The following is a 23,350-nucleotide window of genomic DNA, read 5'->3' as shown; positions in this document are numbered from 1 at the left end:
GTTGACTACACCTCTTCCTACAGATGCTGCCTGGCCTGCTGCGTTCACCAGCAACTTTGATGTGTGTTGCTTGAATTTCCAGCATCTGCAGAATTCCCGTTGTTCAAAGAAATACTGATGGATTGTCCTGTTTTTCCTTGGGAAAGGAAAAACCTGGAAAAATTTACAAAAAAACGACACTCTTCTTGACATTCTCCCTAACACAAATAAAAAGTCGCTCTATTACGGCATAGATGATATGATCTAAAGGAAAACCAGAAAAGACCTCACATTGTCTCGGGTCTACATAGCCAGCCAAAGTGGCTGAAATGTACAGCAAAAATTTCAGTTCCCCCAGTTTCTCCAGTGTCAGATAAACTTGCCCTTGACGGGGGCTGTCTTATTTGGGGATTAGGAGTTATTGCACCATCCAAGCTGAGAGCTAAAGTGTTAGAAGAGCTACATGCTACCAGACATGGTCAAAATGAAAGCATTGGCTTGAAGCTCTGTCTAGTAGCCTGGAATAAATCAGCAGATTGAGCAGCTTGCCATGCACTGTTCAGAATACCAACATATCCAGAAGATACCACAAGCAGCAACTCTCCATCCCTGCGAATGGCCTACACTGCCCTGGTAGAGGATTCATGTGGGTTTTGTCAGAATATTCAGGGGCACAAATTTCTTGATATCCTAGTGGACATAAGTGTTCCCAATAGCCTCCACTGTAGCTTCGCACACGGTTGATGTGTTGAGAAGCCTCTTCTCTAGGACTGGTGTTCCAAAACAGTTAGTCAGTAACACTGGACCACAATTTGTTGTGGAAAAGTTTCAGTCATTCCTGAAAATGAATGGAATAAGACATATTATATCTGCATCGTACAACCTAGCCACAAATGGCTTGGCAGAAAGGTCTGCACGTAAAGTTTGTCCAGAGTCTAAAGAATGCACTGCGAGCAATGTCCGCAGAACACACTACACTAACATTGAATCAGAAGCTCACTAACTTCCTCCTTGCATATCACAATGCAGCGCACTGCACAACCAGCAACTCTGCCGCTATACTAAGGGCACTGGGCACAGGAGTACATTCAGCCAGAGACTCATTCTACCGAGATATAACACAGAGCGTCATAGGAAGTCATTCCTGCCTGTGGCCATCAAACTTTACAACTCCTCCCTTGACGGTCAGACACCCTGAGCCAATAGGCTGGTCCTGGACTTATTTCCTGGCATAATTTACATATTACTATTTAACTATATATGGTTTTATTACTATTTAATTATTTATGGTGCAACTGTAACGAAAACCAATTTCCCCTGGGATCAATAAAGTATGACTATGACTATTGTTCCTGGTTTGTTCCCTGTTCACACTTGTATCTCCTCAAAACCAATCTCATAAGGAGTATGCTGAGACAAATTCAGGGCTCCTCAAACAAGAAGTTTAATGTTTATTCCTGGACAAACAGTACTACTGAGGGACTACAGACGTGATCAAAAGTGGGTACTTGAAAAGTGGGTCCTTCACAGTGGAGACTATATCTGCTGTCATCTGGAGACAGCACATCAATCAGTAACTGAGTGCAGAGTCAATTTTTAGAGAAGAGAGGTATCCAGAGCTGTCAGGACTACTTCCTGTAGTCTCAGAATCAACTCCTGTCACCACCATGGAGGCCCCAGAACCTGAGATTGTTTTACAGCCACAAGTCTCTCTTGCCAAAGTAGAATGAACACCCTTGCCAGGAAAGACGTTATACCAAAGAGTAAGAAATCCTCCACTGTAATTAAATCTTTAGGCATGAATGGGACAATTTAAAATTTACAATGTAGTGGATGTCTATAATGGAGTTGTATTGTATAGAGGGGGGCGGGAGAGAGGGATGAGAGGGGTGAGAGAGGGGTGTGAGAGAGGGTGGTGAGAGGGTGTGGGGGGGAGGGGGAGGGGGAGAGGGGTCTTGTGTATTTAATATTTTAGTAATATTTGAGTAGTTTTGTAAATATATGTAGTTTGATTAAGTATTATTTGTTGCATAAAAAAGTAATTGCAGGTTATATGTAAAAATATGTGAATGGTATATGTCATTATACTGGCATGTCATAAGTGCACTGCCCACCAAAGTACAAACAAAATGTACACAAGTTATCCCCAGCCCAGTGTTTTTCCTCCAATTAATTTTATGCTTCTGGAGTTACAAAGCACAACACATATGACAGAGGTACTTAAAGGATTCTTATAACACACGAAAATGCAAACAATGCAGGATTATGGACCTCGTGCTGGCAAAGCAGAATATTTTAATTAGGCATCATTAGTTTAATCAGTTTGGGAGAATATTGTGGGCAAAGGGCCTGTTACTAAGTTGTATCATTCTATTTTAGTGGACTTTTAAAAGGAGTAACATTTGAACATAATTGAAAATCAGATCTTTCATTATGGCCTTGATTGTTCATTTGGAAATGTTCAATTTGGAAATAACTCTCTTTTAATCACAGCTAAAGTGAGACTACAGTTAGCTGGTGTATGCAACATATTCAATAAGCTCTTCCCTCATAATCAATCATTGGCTCTGTCAGAATTTCAACACGTTTTAGTCAGTCTATCAGAATTCTAATGTCCCTCTGCACCAACACTTCAGTGAGTTCCATGCCCGCCATGACACTGAGCTCTTCATCCGCCACCTGTCTCCATGCCAACTTCTTTGGTAAGGACTCTCCACCCCACACCGATGACCCCTTCACCCATCTTCCACCCTCCTCCTCTTCCTAGACACACAGCTCTGGTCGTCTGCCTGCTCTGAATCTTTTCACTGCCAACAGTGAACAAACATCAACTGTCTTGACTTTACTACTCCTCTCTCCAATTCTAACCTCACTCCTTTCGAACGCTCTGCTCTCCACACTAATCCTTACTTCATCATCAAACTTGCAGATAAGGAGGGGTGCTGTAGTGTTCCGGCAGACTGACCTCTACCTTGCTGAGGCCAGGTGACAACTCTGGGACACTTCCTCTTACTTACCCACTATGGAGAACCAGGCCACTGTCATCCTCAGCATCACAGACATTAACTCTGGGGATCTCCAATCCACCGGTACCAACCTCACAGTCCCCACACTTCGCACCTCCAGTTTCTACCACCTACCCAAGATTCATAAACCTGCCTGTCACATTGTTTCTGCTTGTTCTAGATCCACCGAACTTATATCTGCATACCTTGATTCTGTTTTATTCCACCTTGTTCAGTCCCCTCCTACTTACACCCGCGACACTTCACACACGCTTGATCTTTTCAATTACTTGAAGTTCCCTGGTCCTGGTTGTCTCATTTTCACTATGCATGTCCAGTCCCTATATAAATTCATCAACCATCAGGAAGGCCTCAAAACTCTCTGCTTCATTTGGACACCAGACCCAACTAGTTCCCCTTCACTCTCCACTGTCTGGCAGAACATGTCTTCACTCTCAATAATTTCTCCTTTGGCTCCTCCCACTTCCTTCAAACAAAAGGTATAGCCATGGGCACTCGCATAGGTCCCAGTTATGCCTGTGATTTTGTCGGCTATGTAAAACAGTCTATGATCCAAGCCGACAATGGTATCACTCCCTAACTTTCCTATGCTACATCGACGACTACATTGGTGCTGCTTCCTGCGTCCAGGGTGAGCTCATCCACTTTATCTACTTCACCTCCAACTTCCACCCTGTCTTGAAATTTACCTGGTTTATTTCTGAGACCTTGTATTCCATGTAGGTACCCTCCAACCTGATGGCAAGTTTGATTTCTCAAACTTCCGGTAATAGCTCCCCCCCACCCCCCGCCACTTTACCATTCTCATTTCCCTTTCTTACCTTATCTCTTTACCTGCCCATCACCTCCCTCTGGTTCTCCTCCCACTTCCCTTTCTCCCATGGCCATCTGTCCTCTCCTATCAAATTCCCCTTTCTCCAGCCCTTTATCTCTTACACCAATCGACTTCCCATGTCTATACTTCACCCCACCCCCTTTCCCACTTTAACCTACCACCTTCTACTTCTTCCTTCCCACCGCCATTTCACTCTGACTTCCCATCACTTTTTTCCAGTGCTGATGAAGGCTTTTAGTCCGAAACGTTGGTTATACTCTGTTCCATATCTGCCTGAGTGCCGAGTTCCTCCAGTATTTTGTGCATATTACTTTGATTTCCAGCATCTGCAGATTTTTATCTTGTTTCGAATTCTAATGTTATCTGGAACACATGCAAATAAAATCTCAGACAAACAAATAAATCTTACCTCAGTTTTGCTGAAATCTACTACAAAGCATCGAGGATTTAAAAGTTGAGTCTCCATATTTTCCTGCAACAAGAAAAGGGAACAATGAAACTTAGATAAAGAATCAGAATCGAGCTTATTGTCACTGACATTTTATTGTGAAATTTGTTGTTTTGCAACAACATGTTAAAATACTGCAAGTTACAATAAGTAATATATAAAAAATAAATAAATAGTGCTAAAGGAGAGCAAAATAGTGAGGGAGTGTTCATGGAAGGTTCAGAAATCTAATGGTGGGGGGGGGGAAGAAACGGGACTAAAACACTGCGTGTGCGTTCACAGTCTCCTATACCCCCACGCTGATGGCAGGAATGAGAAGAGGTGTAGCGAAGGAAAAGTGGCAGACAGATACCAAAAAAGGCTTGGAACATGGATTGTTCCACAAAGCCAACAAAAAGGCAAGCATAGCTGGGACCCATACATGGGTCCAACATATGTTAACCCCTTCGTTCCTGGAATCATCCTCGTGAACTTCCTGTGGACTCTCCAGTGACACCACATCCCTTTCTGCTTTCTTTAGTCAGAGAAAGCAAAGAACAATTGGTTGATGTTGTGTAGTTGGAATTTCAGAAGGCCTTTAACAAGATGCCACACATGACGCTGCTAAGCCAGCCACAAGCCCGTGGTATACAGGAAAGATTCTAGCGTGAATAAAGCAGTGACTGATTGGCAGGAGACAAAGACTGGCAATAAAGGCAGCCTTTTCAGATGGGTTAAAGGTGACTGGTGGTGTTCCACAGGGGTTTGTGTTGGGGGTGACTCTTTTTACATTACATGTCAATGAGCGCGTGGCCAAGTGGTTAAGGCGTTCGTCTGGTGATTTGAAGGTCGCTAGTTCGAGCCTTGGCTGAGGCAGTGTGTGTGTCTTTGAGCAAGGCACTTAACCACACATTGCTCTGCAATGACACTGGTGCTAAGCTGTATGGGTCCTAATGCCCTTCCCTTGGACAACATCAGTGGCATGGAGAGGGGAGACTTGCAGCATGGGCAACTGCTGATCTTCCATACAACCTTGCCCAAGCCTGCACCCTGGAAACTTTCCAAGGCGCAAATCCATGGTCTTATGAGACTAACGGATGCCTATACAATGAGTTGATTGATGGAATTGACGGCTTTGTTGCAAAGTTTGCTGACGATATAAAGATAATTGGAGGGGCAGGTAGTTTTGAGGAAATAGAGAGGCTACAGAAGGACTTAGAATACGAGAAAGGGCAAAGAAATGGCAGGTGGTATACAGCATTCAGAAGTGTATGTTCATGCACTTTGGTAGAAGAAATGAAAGGGCTGACAATATTCTAAATATAAAATGGAAGATACAAAAATAACTGAGATGCAAAGTGACTTGGGAGTCTTTGTGCAGGATTAGCTGAAGGTTAATTTGCAGGTTGAGTCTGTGGTGAGGAAGGCAAATGCAATTTAGGCATTCATTTCAAGAGCACTAGAATATAAAAGCAAGCATGAAGTGTTGAAACTTCATAAAGCACTGGTGAGGTCTCATTTGGAGTATTGTGAGCAGGTTTGGGCACCTTATCTTAGAAAGGACATGCTGAAAAGGAGATTCATGGTATGATTGGATGTGGAGAGGATAAGACCATAAGACATAGGAGCAGAATTAGGCCATTCAGCCCATCGAGTCTGCTCTGGCATTCAATTCTGGCTGATCCCGGATCCCACTCAACCCCATACACATGCCTTCTCACCATATTCTTTGATGCCCTGACAGGAAACGAACAACTTCCACTTTAAGTATACCCATGGACTTGATGTCCACCGCAGATGGTGGCAGAGTATTCCACAGATTCACTACCCACAGGCTAAAAAAAAAATTCCTCCTTTCCTCTGTTCTAAAAGGTAGACCCTCAATTTTGAGGCTATGCCCTCTAGCTTTGGATATGCCCACTATATGAAACATCCTCTCCACATCCACCCTATTCAGTCCTTTCAACATTCCGCAGGTTTCAGTCAGACCCCCCATATTCTTCTAAATTCCAGTGGGTACAGGCCCAGAGCTGTCAAATGCTCCTCATATGTTAACCTCTTCATTCTCAGAATCATCCTCTTGAACCTCCACTGGACGCCATATCACATCCTTTCTGTGATATGGGACCCAAACCTGTTGCCAATACCCCTAATGCAGACGGACTAGTGCTTTATAAAGGCTCAGCATTATCTCTTTGCTTTTATATTCTATTCCCCTTGAAATAAATATCAACATTGCCTTATTAACCACAGACTCACAGACCCTTCTGGGATTCTTGCATGAAGACTCCCAAGTCCTCTGTTTCACTGATGTTTGAACCTTCTCCCCATTTAGATAATAGTCTGCACTATTGTTCCTTTTACCAAAATACATTATCATACATTTCCCAACAGTATTCCATCTGCCACTTTTTTGCCAATTCTTCCAATTTGTCTAAGTCCTACTGCAATTGCATTACTTCCTCAGCACTACCTACCCCTCCACCTATCTTTGTATCATCCGCAAACTTTGTCACAAAGCCACATATTCCATTCTCTAAATCATTTGCAAACAATGTGAAATGTAGGGGCCCCAATACTGACCCCTGAGGAATACCACAAGTCACCAGAAGCCAACCAGAAAAGGCCCATTTTATTCCCACTCACTGTCTCCTGCCTGTCAGCCATTCCATTATCTATGCCAATATCTTTCCTGTAACACCACAGGTTTTATCTTGTTAAGCAGCCTCATGAGTGGCAGCTTTCTAATGCCTTCTGAAAATCCTAGCTAGTGACATCCACTGCCTCTGCTTTGTCCACCCTGTTTGTTACTTCCTCGAAGAACTCTAACAGATTTGTCAGGCAAGATTTTCCTTCAGAGAAACCATGCTGACTTTGACTTATTTTATCACTTGTCTCCAAGTATCCCAAAACCTCATCCTTAATAATAGACTCCAACATTTTCCCAACCCCTGAGGTGAGGCTAACCGGCCTATAACTTCACCTGACCCGCTGAAGGGTATCAGTCTAAAACGTCGACTGTACTTTTTTCCATATTTGCTGTCTGGCCTGCTGAGTTCATCTAGCATTTTGTGTGTGTTGCTTGGATTTCCAGCATCTGCAGATTTTCACTTGTTTATAATTTCCTTTCTTTTGCCTTCCTCCCTTCTTAAAGAGTGGAGTGACATTGCAGTCTTCCAGTCCTCTAGGACCGTGCTGGATCATAAGGTGACTTATTCAGCTTAAGACCTTTGAGTTTGCCTAGCACTTATTCCTTTGTAATAGGAATTGCATTTACTCCTTCTCCCTGACACTCAAGGACCTCTGGCACACTTCCACAGTCAAGACAGATGCAAAGTACCCATTAAGTTCATCTGTCATTTCTCTAACCCCCATTACTACCTCACCAGCATCATTTTCCAGTGATCGAATGTCAACTCTCACCTCCCTTTACTCTTTATATAACTGAAAATACTTTTTGTATCCTGCTTTATGTGATTGGCTTGCCTGCCCTCAAATTTCATCTTTTCCCTTCTTATAGATTTTTTAGTTGCCTTTTGTTGGATTTTAAAATCTTCCCAATCATCCAACATCCCAATCACTTCTGCTACATTATATGCCCTTTCTTTGGTTTTTATGTAGTCCTTAACTTCCTTTGTCAGCCACAGTTGCCTACCTCTGCCATTTGAGAACTCCTTCCTCTGTCCTGTGCTTTGTGAAGTATTCGCAAACACTTCAGCCATCTTTGCTCTGCCGACTTCCCCGCCTGTATCCTCCTCCAATCCACCTGGGCAAACTCCTCTCTCATGCTTCTGTAATTCCCTGTATTGCATTGTGTTACTGAATCATGTGAATTGTGCTTCTCCCTCTCAAATTGCAGTATGATTTCAATCATATTCTGATTACTGTCTCCTAAGGGTTCCTTTACATTAAGCTCCCTAATAAGATCTGGTTTAACACCCAATCTAAGATAGCCTTTCCCCGAGTAGGCTCAAGCACAAGCTATCTAAAGTCATCTCATAAGCATTCAACAAATTCCCTCCCTTGCCATCGACACCAACCTGATTTTCCCAATCCCCTTGTATTCTGAAGTCCCCTGTTACAATTATGTGATTACCCTTATTACATGCCTTTTCCAGCTCCATTTGCAACCTCAACCCCACATCCTGGCTACCATTTGAAAGCCTATATACTGTATGATTCCCATGTTTTATTTTAATGCAGTTTCTTAACTCCACCCACAAAGATTCAGCATTCTCTGACCCGAAGTCACCTCCTTCTCAAGATGTAATACCATCTCTCACCAACAGAGCCACACCACCACCTATGCATTCCTGCCTGTCCTTTCGATACAAAGTATATCCTTTGATACTAAACTCCTAACTATGACCTTCTTTCAGCCATGACTCACTGATGCCCACAATGTCAAACTGACCAATCTCTAATTGTGCCACAAGTTCATCCACCTTATTCCAAATGGTACACGCATCTAAGTACAACATCTTCAGTCTTGCATTCTTCACCCTTTTGAATTTTGCCTCTGTCGTACAACTTAACTCTTTGCTCGGTCAGCAGTTGTACCCAGCTTGGCCTTCCTTACTATCATGTTACACACATCATCTACTTGTAAATCTGCTGGCTCATTTTCAGCTCTATCATACTGGATCCCATACCCCTGCCATATTAGTTTAAACCACTCCCAATGGCTCTCGTAAATCTGCCGTAAGAAAACTGGACTCCTTAGATTCAAGTGCAATGCATCCCTTTAGTACAGGTCACACCTGCCCCAGAAGAGGTCCCAATTATCCAGAAATCTGAATCTCTGAATCCCTGCCCCCTGCTCCAATTCTTCAGTGATGCATTTATCTGCCATCTCATTTAATTCCTATCCTCACTGTCATGTGGCACAGGCAACAATCCCGAGATTAGTACCTTTGATGTCCTGCTTCTCAGCTGCCTTCCTGATTCCCTGTATTATTTCTTCAGGACCTCCTCCTTTTCTCTATCTATGTCACTGATACCAATTTGTATCACGATGTCTGGCTGCTCACCCTCCCTCTTCAGGATATTGTGGACGTATCAGAAACATCGCAGACCCTGGTACTTCAGAGGCAAACTATCATCCGTGTTTCCTTTTCCGCATCCACAGAATGACCTATCTGTCCTTCTGACTCAAGTCCCCTATTACTGCTGCCGTGCTCTTCAGTTCCCTACCCTTCTGAGCTACAGGGCCAGATTCAGTGCCAGAGACACGGTGGCTGTGGCTTCCCCCAGTATCCAAAATGGAGTACTTATTGTTCAGTGGATGACCACAGGGGTGCTCTCCACTATCTGACGTTCTCCCTTCCCTCTCCTGACAGTTTCCCATTTATCTGTCTCCTGTAGCCTTGGGGTGGCTACCTCCCTGTAGCTCCTATCTATCACTGCTTCACTTTCCCTAACAAGTTGAAGGTCATCAAGCTGCAGCGCCAGCTCTCTAACATGGTCTCTAAGGAGCTGCATCTCGATGCAAATGTGACCATCGGGGAGGCGGGGAGTCTCCTGGAAATCCAACATCTGACACCCAGCAGAGAACACCGGTTCTGCAGACATGCCCCCTATTCCCTCAAAATTTAAAAAAGAAATAAGGAATGAACCTACCTACTTACCATGCCCCCCCCCGCCGTTCTCACTGAAGCCTTGTTGAGGCAATGCCTTATTACTCTGCCTCAGACTTCTCCAACGATGACCACTCCCACAATGATTGCTCTGCTAGGTGGTACTTCTCTTTTATAGAGACTGGGTTTTTAAAAGCTTTCTGCCAGACCTGCACAGGAACGCTTCTGTTGCGTCTGCGCAGTACTCCAGTGTTACTGAAGATTCTAAGACCAGAGGACATCCTCTCAGAATAGAGAGATATCCTTTTAGAACAGAGGTCAGAAGGAATTACTTTAGCCAGAGAGGTGAATCTGTGGAATTCTTTGCCAAAGTCATCTGTGGAGGCCAAGACTTTATGAATATTTAAAGCAGAGGTTGATAGATTCTTGGTTGATCAGGGCGTAAAGGGATCCAGGGAGAAGGCAGAAACTGGGGCTGATAGGATCAGCCATGATGAAATGGAGGAGCAGACTTGATGGGCCAAATGGCCTAATTCTGCTCCTATAACTTATGGTCAAAGTTAAACTGTATATCAGATGTAAAAATACATGTAAAAATACTCACAAATGTAAAGACTTTGGGCATTTTCAGCTGCACAGCAATTCCTCCATGCAAATAGGGCCCAAAAGTTGTTGTATCTCCAATACTAAATGAATACCGGGACAGAACTGAAAAAAAAACAAAGTCAAATGACAACACTGAGAAATACTACAAAACCTTTCCAAAGCCCACAATTAAGAACCATAAAGCTGCAGAGTAAACCGGCAGGTACAAGTATTGTAACTGCCTCAACCACTTCCCTTGCGATTCATTCTATAATAGTCACTTCCCTCTGAATGGAAAAAGTAGTCCCTCAGGTCCTTTTTTAAAACTTGCAGGTCTCAACCTTAATCTAGGCCCCTGAGATCTGGACACCTACACTCAGAGAAAAGACTCTTACCATCCATCTTATCTATGAATTTTATAATTTTAGTATTTCTATGAGATTGCCCCCCATTCTCCTATATACAAGGCATAAAGGCCTGGCCTATCTCTCTATATAACAAAAGCCTTCTGAGCCTGACATCATCCTCATAAATCTTGACTACACTCTTTCCAGTTTCACCACGTCTCCTGTAACAGCAACTAAATCTGTACACAGTACTCCACTCTAGCCTCACCAATGTACAACTGCAACATAATGTCCAAACTCAATTTACTGATTTATGTCAACCAGTGTACTAAACATCTTTTTCATCACCCTATACATTGGGTGGCAGGGTTGAGATACATCTCTACCAAAGGATGTGTCAGGCACTCCTTCCCTCCGTTAGACTGCAGATCATACTTGGACAAGGTGTAGCACCTTGGAGCAGCTGGTGCACATCACAAGCCCTGGTTATGCGACCACTGACACCAGGAAGACAATCTCTGACGAGTATTGATGATGGCTAGAGTCATCAGTCTTGTAAAGACACTGTTCAGAAGGCAATGGCAAGCCACTTCTGTAGAAAAATTTGCCAAGAACATGGTCATGAGACCACAATACATGCAACATTATGATATCTGTGACACATTTTCAATTGACTATGCACTTAAGCTCTGAAGTCTCTCCGCTCCCTAGTGTCCTACCATTCATGTCACCAGGCAGTATGGGACCCAAGAAAAGTTGCTTTTGGATACAGAATTTGCTTACCCATAGAAGGAAGAGGGTGGTAGAAAGAAAGGACCTCCAGGGACTGCTGCCTGCCAGTGAGGGTAAAATCAGGATGATTTGGCAAATTAATGCGTGGCTGATAAGCTGGTGCAGGTTCAGGGCTTCCCATTCTTGGATCATTGGGATCTCTTCTGGGGGAGGTATGACCTGTTCAAAAGAGACGGGTTGCACCTGAACCCAAGGGGAACCAATATTCTTGAGAGCAGGTTTGTTAGAGCTGTTGGTGAGGGTTTGAACTAATTTGGCAGTCAGGTGGGAACTGGAGTGAAGGGACTCAGGACAGGACGATAGTAAAATAGCAAAGATAATGTGCAGTCAGATGATAGGACATATTTTCAGCCAGCAGGGTGAGTATCAGTGCATTAGGAATGCAGAATCAAAAAGGGCAGCAAATGTAGCACTCAAAGTGCACAGAATATAGGAAATAAGGTGGATGATCTTGCTGCACAATTACAGATTGTCAGGTATGATGCTGTGGCCATCACTGAATCATGACTGAAGGATGGTTGTAGTTGGGAACTGAATGTCCAAAGTTACACGTTGCATCAGAGGGATAGGAAGATAGGCAGAGGGGGTGGAGTGGCTCTGCTGGTAGCAAATGGCAGCAAATCTAGAAAGATGTGACATAGGATCAGAAGATTTTGAATCTTTCTGGGGTGAGTTAAGAAACTGCACGGGTAAAAGAACCCTGATGGCAGTTATATACAGGCTGGAATGTGGACCACAGATTACAACAGGAAATAGAAACAGCATGTCAAAAAGGCAATGTTATGATAGTCATGGGAGGTTTCAATATGTAATCGGTTAGGAAAATCAGGTTGGAAATGGATCTCAAGAGAGTGAATCTGTTGAATACCTATGAGATGGCTTTTTAGAGCAGTGTGTCATTCAGCTTACCAGGAGATCAGCTATACTAGATTGGGTGTACTGTAATGAACCGGAGGCGATTAGGGAGCCCTTAGGAGACAGTGATCACAATATAATTGAGTTCAACTGAAATCTGATAGGGAGAAAATAAAGTCTGATGTGGCAGTATTTCAGTGGAGTAAAGGAAATTACAGTGGTATGAGAGAGGAGTTGGCCAAAGTAAATTGAAAGGAGATGCAAGTAAGGATGACAGCAGAAAAGCAATGGCATGAGTTTGAGGAAAAGTAAGGAAGGTGCAGGATAGATATATTTCAAAAACAAAGAAATACTCAAATGGCAAAACAGTATAACCGTGGCTGACAGGGGAAGTCAAAGTTAATGTAAAAGCAAAAAGGAGGGCATACAACAAAGCAAAAATTAGTGGGAAGACAGAGGATTGGGAAGTTTTTCCAACACTACAGAGAGCACTACAGGAGGGAAAAGATGAAATCTGAAAGCAAGCTAGCAAACAATATCAAAGTGGATCGCAAAAGCTTTTTCAATTATGTAAAAAATGAAAGAGAGATGACAGTGAATCTACGACCACTAGAAAATGAAGTCAGAGAAATAATAATGGGGCACAAGGAGATGGCAGATGAACTAAATGAGTATTTTGCATCAGTCTTCACTGTGGAAGATACTAGCAGTGTGCCTGATCTTGTAGTGTGTAAGAGAAAGAAGTTAGTGCAGTTACTATTACAAGGGAGAAGTTGCTCTTAAAGCTGAAAGACCCAAGGGTACGTAATTCACCTGGACCAGATGAACTGCACCCTAGGGTTCTGAAAGAGGTAGCAGTAGAGATTGTGGAGGCATTAATAATGATCTTTCAAAAATCTTTGGACTCTGGCATGGTGTCAGAGGACTGGATAATTGCAAATGTCACTCCATTCTTTAAGAAAGGAGGAAGGCAGCAGAAAGGAAATTATAGACCAGTTAGCCTGACCTCAGTTGTTGGGAAAATGCAGGAGTCAATTATTAAGGATGAGGTTATGGAGCACTTAGTAACACAGGACAAGATAGGACAAATTTAGCATGGTTTCCTTAAGGGAAAATCTTGTTTGACAAACCAGTTTGAATTTTTTGAGAAGATTACAAGTAGGATAGATAAGGGTGATGCAATGCATGTTGTATATTTGGACTTTTAGAAGGCCTTTGACAAGGTGCTACACCATGAGGTTGCTTACGAAGTTAAGAGCTTATGGCATTACAGGAAAGTTACTGGCATGGTTAGAGCATTGGCTGATTGGTAGGAGGCAGTGAGTGGGAATAAAAGGATCCTTTTCTGGTTGGCTGCCAGTTACTAATAGTGTTACGCAGGGGTCGGTGTTGGGACCGCTTCTTTTCATGCTGTATATAAATGATTTAGATGATGGAATAGATGTCTTTGTTACCAGGTTTGCAGATGATATGAAGATTGGTGGAGGGGAAAGTAGTGTTGAGGAAACAAAGAGCTACAGAAAGACTTAGACAGATTAGGAGAATGGGTAAGAGAGTAGCAAATGAAATACAATGTTGGAAAATGCAAGGTCATGCACTTTGGTAGTAGAAATAAATGTGTGGACTATTTTCTAAACGGGGAGAAAATCCAAAAATCTGAGATGCAAAGGGATTTGGGAGTCCTTGTACAGAACACCGTAAAGGTTAATTTGCAGGTAGAGTCAGTGCTGAAGAAGACATTCATTTCAAGAGCAAGGATGCGATGCTGAGGTTTTACAAGGCAGTGGTGAGGCCTCACCTTGAGTATTGCGAACAATTTTGGGCTCCTTATCTAAGAAAAGATGTGCTGGCATTGGAGAGGACTCAGAAAATGATGATTCTGGGAATGAAAGGGTTATCATACAAGGAACGTTTGATAGCTCTAGGTCTGTACTCGCTGGAATTTAGAAGGGTGAGGGGGGATCATATTGAAACCTTTTTTATGTTGAAAGGCCTAGACAGAGTAGATGTAGAAAGGATGTTTCCCATGGTGGGGAAGTCTGGGACACGAGGGCACAGCCTCAGGGTAGAGTGGCATCCAGTTAAAACAGAGATGCAGAGAGCATATCTTTTAGCCAGAGGGTGGTGAATTTGTAGAATTTATTACCACAAACAGCTGTGGTAGCCAGGTGGTTGGGTATATTTAAGGTAGAGCTTGATAGGTTTGACTAGCCAAATTGTCTAATTCTGCTAAGTTGTTTGGTCTTATGGCCAAAGAATATTCTGCTTGGAGATCAGTAACAAGTGATGTTTTGCAGGGATCTGCTCTGAGACCTCAGCTCTTTGCGATTTTTATAAATGACTAGGATTAGTAAGTGGAAGAGTAGGCTAGTAAGTTTGCAGAAGAAATGAAGGTTGGTGGAATTGTGGATAGTGTGAATGTTTGTTGTAGGTTGCAATGAGACACTGACCACTGACAGGTTGCAGACCTAGGCTGAGAAGTAGCAGATGGAATTCAATCCGGAAAAAGTTTGATGTGATTCATTTTGGAAGGTCAAATTTGAAGGCAGAATACAGGGCTAATGGCAGGATTCTTAGCAGTGTGGAAGATCATGGGGTCCACATCCATCGATTCCTCAAAGTTGCCATGTGGGTTGGTAGGGTTATTAAGAAGGTATATGGTGTGCGTGTCGGCCTTCATTAGTTGGAGGACTGAGTTCCAAAGCTGTGAGGCAATATTGCAGTTCTGCAAACCCTGGTGAGATTACATTTGGAATAGTGTGTTCAGTTCTGGTCAGCTCTTTATAGGAATGGTGGGGAAGTTTTAAAATAGGTGCAGAGGATGCTGCCTGGACTAAAGGACATGTCTTATGAAGTTAGGTTGAACGAGCTAGGGCTTTTCTCTTTGTAGCAAAGAAGGATGAGGGGTGACTTGTTGGAGATGTACAAGATGATAAGGGTGATAAGTAGGGTGGATAGCCAGCAACTTTTTCCCATGAAGAATTTGCTAATACAAACAGGGCATAATTTTAAGGTGAATGGAGTAAAGTACAAGGGCCATGTCAGAGGCAAGTTCCTTACACAGAGAGTGGTGGGTGCGTGGAATGCCCTGCCAGCGATTTGGTAGAGGCAGATACTTTAGAGTCATTTAAGAAACTCATATAGGCACAATGGATGATAGAAAAATGGAGGGTTATGTAGGAGGGGTTAGATCAATCTTACAGTAGGTTAAAAGGTAGGGACAACATTGTAGGTCAAAGGGTCTGTAACATGTTATGTGCTTTGTTCTAATATTAGTAAAAGATCTACTCTGGTCTGACTTTCCAAATTGCATTCCATAACACTTCTCTTGTCACAAAATCCAATTTCCACTCCTTGGCCCACTTCCTGAACTGATCTGCTTGTATTCTGTGTTTCTTCACAATCAACCACACTTCCTTATTTCATGTCATTTACAATGTTGATTAAGCCTGTGCACTTACATCCCAGTAACAAGAGTCCCAACACCAGCCCCTGTGGTAAACCAGTCATCTCCATTCCAAAAAAAACCCTTTCACCAACACCTTCTGCCCCCTATATCCAAGCCTTTTCATTAGTTTTACTTGGAGTCCATGGGACTTAACTTTTCAGACAGGCCATGCGCAGGACCTTGTCGGGGTCTAAATACATAATATTCACTGCTTTACCCTCATCTACCCTTTTGGTTACTGCTTCAAAGTACTCTAAAAGATTAATCAAACACGGTTCCTCTGCACAAAACCATGCTGACTAAGTTTAACCAAATACCGTACAGCATTGTTCTCCATTCCCTCAGATAACTTCCCCAATGATGTCAGGCTCATTGGTCTGAAGCTCCTTGGCTTGTCCTTGATTCCGTTCTTAAAAAAATGGAACAACATTAGCCACCTTCCACTCTGGAAATTTCACCAATGGCTAACTATAAGGCAAACTGCTCCACAAGGGGCTCAAAAAATTCACCTATAGCCTCCACAATGGCCTGAGAGTGTACTTGATCAGGCCCTGGAAATTTATCCATCTTAATGTGTTGTAAGCTACAAATACCTCCTCCCTGATCATGTTCATGTTCTCCTAAACATTTCCACTTCTTTCCCTTATCTCAAGCAACCATGATTTTCTCCTCAGTAAACATTCATTTACTGATCCCATGCATTTAATTAGGAAACAGCAGACCCTGCAGATTTCTAAGGGAACCTATTCTCTCCCTAGCCACCCTCATATCACAACTCTTTAAAGATCTGATCTGACTTGTAATTTTGTAGTTAACAACTACTTCATAACGTTTACAATTTGTTCTACCTTGTCATTCCATTACAAGCTTTCCTTTATTTCTTACCCCTCCTGCTTCTCCTTTGTCTCTGTCTACTTAAATAAGTGTAATCTTTCAAAATGCTCATGAAAGGTTATCAGCTTCACCTCTATCTAGAGATACTGCATGCTCTGCAGAGCATCACCGGCATGTTTTGCTTTTGTGACTAAATGCTAACAATTGATTCAGATGTCAAAATTTTCCAACTGAAAGCTATCAAGGCATCAAGGAACAGAGACAGTAAGGGTGTCTAGAGCAGCTCAATCCTGAAAGAGCTGCTGAACGTTGTTTTAAGAAGAGAATAGTAAACCTGATAAACAAGGTTGCAGTTATATTAAAATAGATAAAAGGAGGACAAGAGGGAGGAATGAAACAGCTGGCATCAAAAGTTGTTTAATCTTGATTTCCTACTTAAATATTTAAATTGATATCACTGAAACGAAAGATCACACCTGTTACTTGCTGAACTGATTCATTTAACTCTGTCATCCCGTTGATTTCCCGAAATGTTACAAATTGTCCTGTTTCCAACCCATGGTTATGATTGTCCATGCATGTTACAATTCCAGGATTGGACTGTGAATAGATCAAAGGCATTTAGAAGTGTATCCAGTTATGTCAATTTCAGTTTGTAATTTGACAGCCTCGCTCTCCAAGGGGTTCGCATAGTTGTGAATTAATTTACAACATATAAGCAATAGTGATAAATAAAATTCAAGAAACTGGTATCTGAAAAGCATAATTGACTCTACCCACACAAAACACAATAGAAATTACTGTGATAAAATTTATTTGTGCTAAAACACACACGCACACACACATCTCAGTACACTCTCCATGATTCTGAAATAGGTTAAAGCCATTGTTAAATAACAGAGCAAAGTTTTATATACCAGTCTATTAAAACATTTTTAATGCAACATCATTGTAAAATTTTCTTACTTCTAGTTTTCTAAATAACACCTGTTATATAAAAAAGAGTCATGGTTAATCTCAGTGGCTGCACAGAAAATATTGCCCAATAATTGCTCAGATTCTTGCATTTAAATCAAATATTTACATATGCCTGATTATGATCAGCTGCAGCATCAGCTTGAAGTTACCCCTATTTTGCTTCAACTCCCAAAAACTCGCAAACATGAAAACTGACAAAAGATACAAGTATTAATTTAACTAAATCTTACCTTCATTAGCTACCTGATATACAAGAAAGCCTCTCATATTTTCTTAAGAACTAGAGTAATCCTCAAATGTAGAGGTCATGATATCATTATAGGGACTCCATCCACCCAGTTGAGGGTAAAGTCAGGCAAAGCAATATCGAACAAAAGACTTGATAGGGGGACAGACAGGGGATTCTGTGGCACCAAAGAGATGTCAGGATGGTACGTTTCCTCCCAGGTGGTTGAAGGAGTCTTGGAGAACATTCTCAAGAGGGATAGTGTACAGCCAATGGTCATGGAACTTACTGACACCAACAAGAAGGACTTCAAAGGTACAAATTTCTGGATGATTCCCAGTGCCACATGCTGGGCAGGAATAGAGAACTGATAAATGGCAATAGACAATAGACAATAGGTGCAGAAGTAGACCATTCGGCCCTTCGAGCCTGCACCGCCATTCTGAGATCATGGCTGATCATCTACTATCAATACCCGGTTCCTGCCTTGTCCCCATAACCCTTGATTCCCCTATCCATAAGATACCTATCTAGCTCCTTCTTGAAAGCATCCAGAGAATTGGCCTCCACTGCCTTCTGAGGCAGCTGAGGAGAACTGGTGCTGGAAGCAGGATTCCAGGTTCTTTTATCCACTGAAGCAGGGATGACCTGTACGAGAGGGATATATATATATATATATATAGGCATCCATTAGTCTCATGAGACCTTGGAAGGTTTCCAGGACGCAGGCCTGGGCAAGGTTGTATGGAAGCCGGCAGTTGCCCATGCTGCAAGTCTCCCCTCTCCATGTTGTCCAAGGGAAGGGCATTAGGACCCATACAGCTTGGCACCGGTGTTGGCACAGAGCAATGTGTGGTTAAGTACCTTGCTCAAGGACACAACACGCTGCCTCAGCTGAGGCTCGAACTAGCGACCTTCAGATCACTAGACCGATGCCTCAACCACTTGGCCACGCGCCAACACGTGAGGGATAGGTTCCATATTAGACCATAAGACCATAAGAGAAAGGAGCAGAAATCAGCCATTCGGCCCATCGAGTCTGCTCTGCCATTTTATCATGAGCTGATCCATCCTCTCATTTAGTCCCACTCCCCCGCCTTCTCACCATAACCTTTGATGCCCTGGCTACTCAGATACCTATCAATCTCTGCCTTAAATACACCCAATGACTTGGCCTCCACTGTTGCCCGTGGCAACAAATTCCATAGATTCACCACCCTCTGACTAAAAAAATTTCTTCACATTTCTGTTCTGAATGGGCGCCCTTCAATCCTTAAGTCATGCCCTCTCGTACTAGACTCCCTCATCATGGGGAACAACTTTGCCACATCCACTCTGTCCATGCCTTTCAACATTTGAAATGTTTCTATGAGGTCTCCCCTCATTCTTCTAAACTCCAAGGAATACAGTCCAAGAGCGGACAAACATTCCTCATATATTAACCCTCTCATTCCTGGAATCATTCTAGTGAATCTTCTCTGTACCCTCTCCAACGTCAGCACATCCTTTCTTAAATAAGGAGACCAAAACTGCCCACAGTACTCCAAGTGAGGTCTCACCAGCGCCTTATACAGCCTCAACATCACCTCCCTGCTCCTATACTCTATTCCTCTAGAAATGATGCCAACATTGCATTGTATTGCATTAACTGCAGAACATCCAAAATCCTAGCTGGATGCTTTGCTACAGCTACTCAGGAGGTTTAAAATAGCTTGGCAGAAGAATTCAAACCTGATTACCAGATCAGAAAATAAAAAGATTAAAAGAAAGGTGAATGTCATGACCAGTCAGTCTGTAAGGATGAACCAGCAACAGCAAGACATGATGGATTCACATTGTTTAATTACAGGAGTATTAGGAGTAAGGTTGATGGATTTAGTTCCATGCTCTGTGCTGTTATGGCCATTACAGAGACTTTTTGACCGGGAAATATAAATGGCTGCTTAATGTTTCAGGACCTCGATACTTCATAACAGATAAAGGATGGTTAAGATGTGCGTGGGGAGGAGAGTAGCTGCAGTATTAATCAGGGAAAATGTCATAACTGCACTCAGAGAGAACATAATGGAGAGCTTATACACTGAACTCAAAGAAAAGAGAAGGTGTAATCATTCTGCTAGGCTTACAACAAAACCCCCAGTAGCCACTGGACCCTGGAGGAATAGACTTGTCATGGGTAACATCAGCTTCCCTAACATGAATTGCAACCTTCTAAGTGCAAGACTTTTAGAAAGCACAGAATTTGTTAAGTACATTCGGAAAGGTTTCTTAAATCAAGTATGCAGATAATCTAATGAGAGTAGGGGCCATACTGGACCTGGCGCTGGCAAATGAGCCTGGTCAAGCGACAAAAGTCTCAGTGAAAAGTTAGTGAAAAGTGACCACAACTCCTTAAGCTTTGAGATAGCTATAAATAAAGATAAGTATGAACTTGCAACAGTATTACATTAGAGCAGGGTATGACAGAATTAGGCAGGAACTAAAGAGCAAGCTAATTGGGAACAGCCATCCTTGGGCAGGTCTATAACTGACATGTAGAGGTTGTGGAGAGAGATGGTAAATTTGGACAAGAAGAAAGGATGTGTTAGGAAGCAAAAAAATCAAAATATGAAGATAGATTTGCGTCGGGTTTCACCGATGTAGAGGAGGCCGCACCGGGAGCACCGGATGCAATAGGCGATCTCAACAGACTCACAAGTGAAGTGTTGTCTCACCTGGAAGGACTGTTTGGGGCACTGAATGGTTGCAAGAGAGGAGGTGTAGGGACAGGTGTAGCACTTACGCTTACAGGGATAAGTACCCGGTGGGAGATCAGTGGGGATGGACGTGTGGATAAGGGAGTCGCAGAGGGACCAATCCCTATTGCAACCGGTGCTCCCGGTGCGGCCTCCCCTACATCGGTGAAAGCCGACGCAGATTGGGGGACCGCTTCGTCAAGCACCTCCACTCCATCTGCCACAACAGACAGGATCTCCCAGTAGCCACCCACTTCAACTCTGCTTCCCATTCCCAATCAGGTATGTCCATACATGGCCTCCTCTACTGCCATGATGAGGCTAATCTCAGGTTGGAGGAGCAACACCTCATACACCGTCTAGGTAGTCTCCAGCCCCCTTGGTATGAACATAGAATTCTCCAACTTCTGGTAATTCCCTCCCCCTCCCTTCCTCTATCCCTATTTCACTCTACCCCCTCCCCCAGCTCCCTCATGGTTCCGCCTCCTTCTTCTACTACCCATTGTTTTCAGGGCTATGATGTCAATGCTTCCCCTCCCCCACCCCTTTGTCTTTCAAATTACTGGTCTTTCAACTGAAGCTACAAGCATTCTTCAAATCCTTCCCCATCTTTCATTCTTCAGTCCTGACGAAGGGTTCCAGCCCGAAACGTCGACTCATCGTTTCTCTGACTGATGCTGCCCGAGCTGCTGAGTTCATCCAGCGTACTGAAAGTGTTACTTTGATCACAGCATCTGTAGATTATTTTGTGTTTACGACCTGTCTTGCACCGTCACTTCTTGTATAAACTCCAGCCACTGCTGCTCTGCCGTCTTTCCCGCCAGTGTCCCTTTCCAGCCAGTTCCTCTCTCATGCCACCATAATTTCCTTTACTCCACTGAAATACTGACACATCGGAATTCAGTTTCACTTTTTCAAATTTCACAGTGAACTCAATCATGTTATGATCACTGCCTCCTAAGGGTTCCTTCACCTCAATTTCTCTAATCACCTCCGGTTCATTACACAATACCCAATCCAGTACAGCTGATCCCCTAGTGGGCTCAACAACAAGCTGTTCTAAAAAGCCATCTCACAGACATTCTACAAATTCTCTCTCTTGAGATCCAATGCCGACCTGATTTTCCCGATCCACTCGCATGTTAAAATTCCCCACAATTATCATAATACTGCCCTTCTGACAAGCCTTTTCTATTTCCTGTTGTAATTTGTAGTCCACACCACTGCAGCTGTTTGGAGGCCTGTATATAACTGCCACCAGGGTCCATTTACATCTGCAATTTCTTAGCTCAACCCATAAAGATTCTGCACCTTCCGATCCTATGCCACCTTTTTCTAATGATTTAATATCACTTCTCACCAATAAAGCCACGCCACCCTCTCTGCCTACCTTCCTATCCTTCCGATACAACGTGTATCCTTGGACGTTCAGCTCCCAGAGACATGCATCCTTTAGCCACATCTCAGCGATGGCCACAATATCATACCTGCTAATCTGTAGCTGTATGACAAGATCATCCACTTTATTCCTTATACTGCGTGCATTTAAGTATAGCACTTTCAGACCAGTATTTGGTACTTTTTGCTTTGATTGCACTGTAACTTTAATGCATTGCAACTCATCCCAATGGCTACAATTTTGCCCCATCAGCGGCCTGTCTTTCCTGACATCTTTACTGCTCACTATCTTAGATTTATTTCTGTTTTCCCCTTCCTCCACTCTATCATTCCGGTTCCCATCCCCCTGCCAAATTAGTCTAAACCCTCCTTAACAGCTCTATTAAACCTGTCCATTTTGAACAGGTCATACTTCCCCCAGAAGAGATCCAATGATCCAAGAATCTGAAACCCTGCCCCCTGTACCAGTCTCTCAGCCATGCATTCATCTGCCTGATCCTACTATTTTTGCCCTCGCTAGCACGTGGCAACTGAACGTGAATTAAGAAAGGTGCTGGATAATGCCACAGCAGTGTTCAAGGATGGCATTGGAAAACTCAAATATATCATGGGTAAAATAGTGCTAATGAAAATGCCACACCCAATTTTTACAAGGTTCATTATGCCATCTGTGATATAGTAACCATTGAGCTAGAATACTGAATGAATGGCTGAATGAATTCTTTCCAAGTTTAAGTGCAGCCCATGGGCAATGCCAGTGGTCTCAGTAGCCAAGAATAGGTCTGTCTTGATCTGTAGTGATTTTAAGGTCATTATCAACCCAGTACTGAAAGTAGATCAATGTCCTGTGTCCAGGATAGAGGATATCTTTGCAAACCCTTCTGGAGGAAACCACTTTAGCAAAGTGGACTTAGCTGATGCCTATGTGCAGATGGAGATGAAACACCCACAAGGGGTTTATCATTATAACAGGCTTATTTTTGGAATAGCATCTGCATCTGCACTCTGGCAGAAAACTATGCACAAGGTGCTGAAAAGCTATCCGCACACACAGTTTTACCTGAATGACATCATTGTTACCAGTACGGATGACAAGGAACATCTCCAAAACTCAAGAATATTAAAAAGGTTAGAAGCTTATGGACTAAGAGCACAACACAACTAGTGTGAATTTTTTAAACCAAGCATCACTCACAGTGGTTGCAACAGCAACAGCAACGCACAAGGATATTATGTGCTGAGAGAATTCAAGTAGTAGTGGATGCACCAAGGTCAAAGGAGGTGGCACTCTGTTTCTTGGAGGACTCAT

At 43.0% G+C, this 23,350-nt stretch overlaps 1 protein-coding gene across 4 annotated transcripts in view; it reads right to left on the bottom strand.

The window, feature by feature from the left end:
* uba6 (ubiquitin like modifier activating enzyme 6) overlaps positions 1-23,350 on the bottom strand; it is a 447,925-nt gene that overhangs the window by 264,677 nt on the left and 159,898 nt on the right. For all 4 annotated transcript variants that reach the window (XR_011889573.1, XM_072281896.1, XM_072281895.1 and 1 more), the window contains 3 exons: positions 17,181-17,304; positions 10,448-10,551; positions 4,250-4,312 (listed from right to left, as the gene is read on the bottom strand). Coding sequence is in view for 3 of the 4 variants with exons in the window: in XM_072281896.1 (XP_072137997.1) it covers positions 4,250-4,312; positions 10,448-10,551; positions 17,181-17,304 (291 nt within the window). In the remaining variant the exon portion in view is untranslated. The remainder of the gene's footprint in view (positions 1-4,249; positions 4,313-10,447; positions 10,552-17,180; positions 17,305-23,350) is intronic.

Source organism: Mobula birostris, chromosome 17 (genome assembly GCF_030028105.1).
Source record: "Mobula birostris isolate sMobBir1 chromosome 17, sMobBir1.hap1, whole genome shotgun sequence".
NCBI lineage: Eukaryota > Metazoa > Chordata > Chondrichthyes > Myliobatiformes > Myliobatidae > Mobula > Mobula birostris.
The sequence above is the reverse complement of the archived record's forward strand: the minus strand, read 5'-3'. Positions and strand labels throughout refer to the sequence as shown.